The following is a 4,013-nucleotide window of genomic DNA, read 5'->3' on the forward strand; positions in this document are numbered from 1 at the left end:
GTCCACCAGCATGTGGCCAAGCTCTTTATTATGGGACTGGAGTAACACAAGTTTCTTCAGGATCTTTGGTAGTGTTAGTTTTATTTATTACAATTATTCTAAGGTATGTTGTTTTTTGTTCTGCTTTGTATAGAAATTTTTGCTGTTGCAGTATAATATAATATAATATAATATAATATAATATAAATTTATTTTGTATTATTTATGAATATAAATTTGCAGAAATTTCCACGCCAAATATTAATTATCCTGGACTTCAATGGGCAGCAGCAAATCAATGCAACTTATCAAAATGGTTGCTGATAGTACTATGGTTCACTATTCTTAATACACATTAGAAATATTACTAATACCTTTAGGAGCCTAATTTGTTTTTAACTTTTATTAGATGATTATTTTTGTAGTTATTTACAAATGAAATTGAATCATTATTAGCGAATATAATACAAGTTTTAGGGGCCAACAATATAATAAATGTTGGCAAGGTACAAACTAACATTCCAGAAAAATATATAGTGATACATAGTAAAAAAAAAGTAATGATATTATTAATAGTTTAAAATTTATAGATATATTAGTCCTTTTTCATATGTCAGTACAACTGATAAACACAAAGAAGTGATTGATAATAATGTTATAAATATATCAGCCTTTAACATAGTTTATAGTAGGAATTCAAAAATACGTTCAATTTAACACATTCGAGATTAATATATTTTGATAAAACTTCTAATGAATAATTTTTTTCTATTTATAATAAGGAAAAAAAAATTAATTATTATGATATTGAGATAAAATATATTTCAAAGTAAGATAAATAAATAAGATTTATATTTCTTGAAAGAGTTATTATATAAAACTCTACTATTTTCACAATCATTGCAAATTTTTATATAATTCTTTATATATCTATCTCTCGATCTGAGTCATATACACTTTTTTTTTTTATTTTTGTTTTTTTTAATTACATTTAAATACATATTTATCTGTTTATTTATATTTTATTTTATTTTGTAATTGATTTTTCCAATTCAATAATTTTAAGTGATAATTAGAAAATTTTTTAACTAAATGATATAGATCTCCTTGATCTTGGATGTGTTAAATATTTGTTAATGTCCTGTTTAGAGGAATTCGAAATAACAATATTCTATAGTTGCCTTGTTATATAATGTTTGGCAAAAAGAAAGAAAAATTAATATACATGTTACTGTATCTTGATCGTGATAAAGCATGTAAAATTTGTTCTAGAATTAGATCAAAGATTGTATATTGTAGATGAAATTATTTATAACAATTATGATCAGAATATTTTTTATTATATTAACAAATGCATAAAAAGACCGCATACTCATAACAGGGATCGTTTTTGGAACTTAAACTTAAAAAAATATTTGTAATGACCTGTAGGCTGGAAAGACTTATATCGATATTATATCGCGGCAAATTACTTTATACGTCCGGGACGTAATATGAAAGGTAATGAGAAATAACAAGAAATGTTATAAAATAACTTCATTAAAAAAATTAATTTTTAATATTTTCTTTCATTAATAAAGAAACAATATTGAATAAATTTAATTATACAAATATTTGAATATAATAGGAAGTTTTTTTATTTCTAATTATGCGTTAAGAAAATAAGTAATTTTGTAATTCTAATTGCACTATGTATACCATAATATTAATACAAATGAATATTTCCTGTTTTTTCTCCTAGCTTTCACATATAATAAGTGCTGAGAAACGTAGAATCTCGAATAAGTAAGATTTTTTATGACCTTTTTACGAGTTTGCAATTTTATATTTACTTCTAGGCTAATATGAATTTTAATAAACGAAAATTGCGTAAAAAATTTTTTTCTTACATTATTACCTGTTGTTTCATATGTTAAGAACAAAATAATGAAACATGTTTAATTATTGTTAAAAAATGTTTATTTTATTATTTAATTTCATATTTAATTTTCCTTTTTACAATTTGAAGACTGCTTTACTGATTTCGCCTCGTTTCAGAGCTTCCAAAGCTTCACGATATTGCGACAACGAGAATACTTTAATACCTAACTTATCATAATTCAGATATCTATCAGCCATTGCACGTAATAAACCCAATCCTCTGGGAAATGAGAAAGGATTTATGTTTACACCTAATATCGTCAATTCCTTTAAATATACCTGTTGAAAAATAAAAGTTAAATTAATTTATATTCGATTATCCATTGATTATTTTAATAAGAAACGATTAAAAAACGAATAAAAAAATGATGACTCAGATGCGTGGGAATGGAATGACACACAATTATGATTAATTTACCTGGAATGGTTCGATGCTGAATTTAGCTTTGGGATTGGCAACTCCGAATATACATAAACGACCACCTGGTGCTAATAAAGGAATACTTGCTTCTATAGCGGGTGCGGAACCACTACAATCCACGACCACGTCATACGAATTCTTTAATTGTTCTGGACTCTTTGCCTCGAAATCCAGATCTAAAAAATATAGTCATCGCAATTTTCTTTCATCAATGATAACTTTTGTAATTCGATTAATTATTTAATTAAAAAAAAAAGCATCATTATAGAAAAGAAATAATGCTAATTATCAAGAGAATTGCACGTCAAATATATAATTCATACACTCGCTCGGATATCCTTTTCATTATTGCGACGTTTAAAGCATATTCTTAGTCTTACTGAACAATTCAGAACAAAAACTTTTTATCTTCCTTTATTTTTTTCAATTCAACGCTATTCGTTTGCAAATTAAAAATAAGAATATTTGACGAGATTCATCCCTACCAAGTTTCGTCACCAGTTTCCGCCGTTTTTCCTGGGGCTCGCTGATCGTCACAGATTTTCTAAGCCCATGCAAATGTAACATGCAAGCCCACAAAAGACCAATGATTCCGGCGCCAATTACGAGCACGTTGCTACCAACGTTGACGCTATTAAGTTTCTTCCATCCATGAGCTAAACACGACAAAGGCTCGACGAGGACGGCTTGATGTAATTCGACGTCATCTGGTATTAAATACACCTGAATAAATTAAAAAAGAGAGAAAAAAGGTTAACAAAGCTTACTTAGCTCGTTCGATTGTGAAATTAATAGGAACGAACCTGACTTTCGGGTACGATAGCGTGAGTGGAGAATCCACCATCTTTATAAATCCCTATTGTGCTGTTTATGCCACCGGCGGTACAATGCTGATAAGAACCATCGTGACAGTAGTTGCACGTATTACATCCACTGTTAGGATCGACAGCCACTCTTTGCCCGACTTTGAAGTTCTTCACTGAGGAACCAATCGCGTCCACTGTGCCTGCGAATTCGTGGCCAAGAGTGAGAAAGCCATCTTTCTTGCATGGAAACGATCCCTGTGAAATACAATTTTTTTCATTAGTTGTAGTTGTATAAAAAATTATTATACTTATAGAATATGAATGATTTTAAATTTTAGAGAAATGGAATATATATATGAATGTAAGAATATCGAAATTAATTAATTTTCTTTGTTCATCTCTTTTTTTAAACGTCTAGAATTTTCACGACTGATCATATTCCGATACAACTATCAACTTATTCCATCTATTTGCAGCTTTTATTTTTATATTGAACTTTTCCTTATCACGAAACGTTCCATTGTCGTGTCTCGGCCCGGTATCACGAGATTTATTTCGCATCGTTTGGAAAGAGAAAAAAAAGCGGGAATTATTGTCATACCCATGGTAATATTCCAATCGGTATAATGTGGTTACATGCACAGGAACGATAAAGCGCACTGTATATACGGTTGATATCGTGTTTCGTGAATATTTATCAAAAAGCTAACGCGGTCATAATGTCTATCTCTGGAAATACTTGTGTATGTGTTACAAGGAATTATGCAATTTTTTAGTAGTACGATCGCAACGGCGTAGTAAAGTCTCGTGAGGTCAGAACAATAAAAGGAGGAGGAGAAGGAGGAGGAAAAAAAAAAAAAAAAAAAACGTAATGCTCACGCGAAAAA

At 29.0% G+C, this 4,013-nt stretch overlaps 2 protein-coding genes across 3 annotated transcripts in view; one reads left to right on the forward strand and one right to left on the reverse strand.

Moving 5' to 3' along the window:
- Positions 1–750, forward strand: part of LOC102673291 (lachesin) — a 2,995-nt gene extending 2,245 nt beyond the window's left edge. Inside the window, exons 5-6 of one of the 2 annotated variants that reach the window (XM_031510443.1) lie at positions 1–103; positions 223–750. In XM_031510443.1, coding sequence (XP_031366303.1) covers positions 1–103; positions 223–244 — 125 coding nt within the window. In that variant the 3' untranslated portion in view covers positions 245–750. The remainder of the gene's footprint in view (positions 104–222) is intronic. The other variant, XM_006615608.2, reaches the window with a different exon arrangement.
- A 1,170-nt stretch (positions 751–1,920) lies between these two features.
- The window catches only part of LOC102673421 (D-altritol 5-dehydrogenase-like), a 6,845-nt gene continuing 4,752 nt past the window's right edge, over positions 1,921–4,013 (reverse strand). The window contains exons 3-6 of the mRNA XM_006615609.1: positions 3,124–3,381; positions 2,806–3,043; positions 2,318–2,496; positions 1,921–2,178 (exon numbers count right to left, since the gene is read on the reverse strand). Of these exons, the coding sequence (XP_006615672.1) occupies positions 1,975–2,178; positions 2,318–2,496; positions 2,806–3,043; positions 3,124–3,381 (879 nt within the window). The 3' untranslated portion in view covers positions 1,921–1,974. The remainder of the gene's footprint in view (positions 2,179–2,317; positions 2,497–2,805; positions 3,044–3,123; positions 3,382–4,013) is intronic.

This window comes from Apis dorsata, unplaced genomic scaffold (genome assembly GCF_000469605.1).
Source record: "Apis dorsata unplaced genomic scaffold, Apis dorsata 1.3 scaffold_227, whole genome shotgun sequence".
Lineage (NCBI taxonomy): Eukaryota > Metazoa > Arthropoda > Insecta > Hymenoptera > Apidae > Apis > Apis dorsata.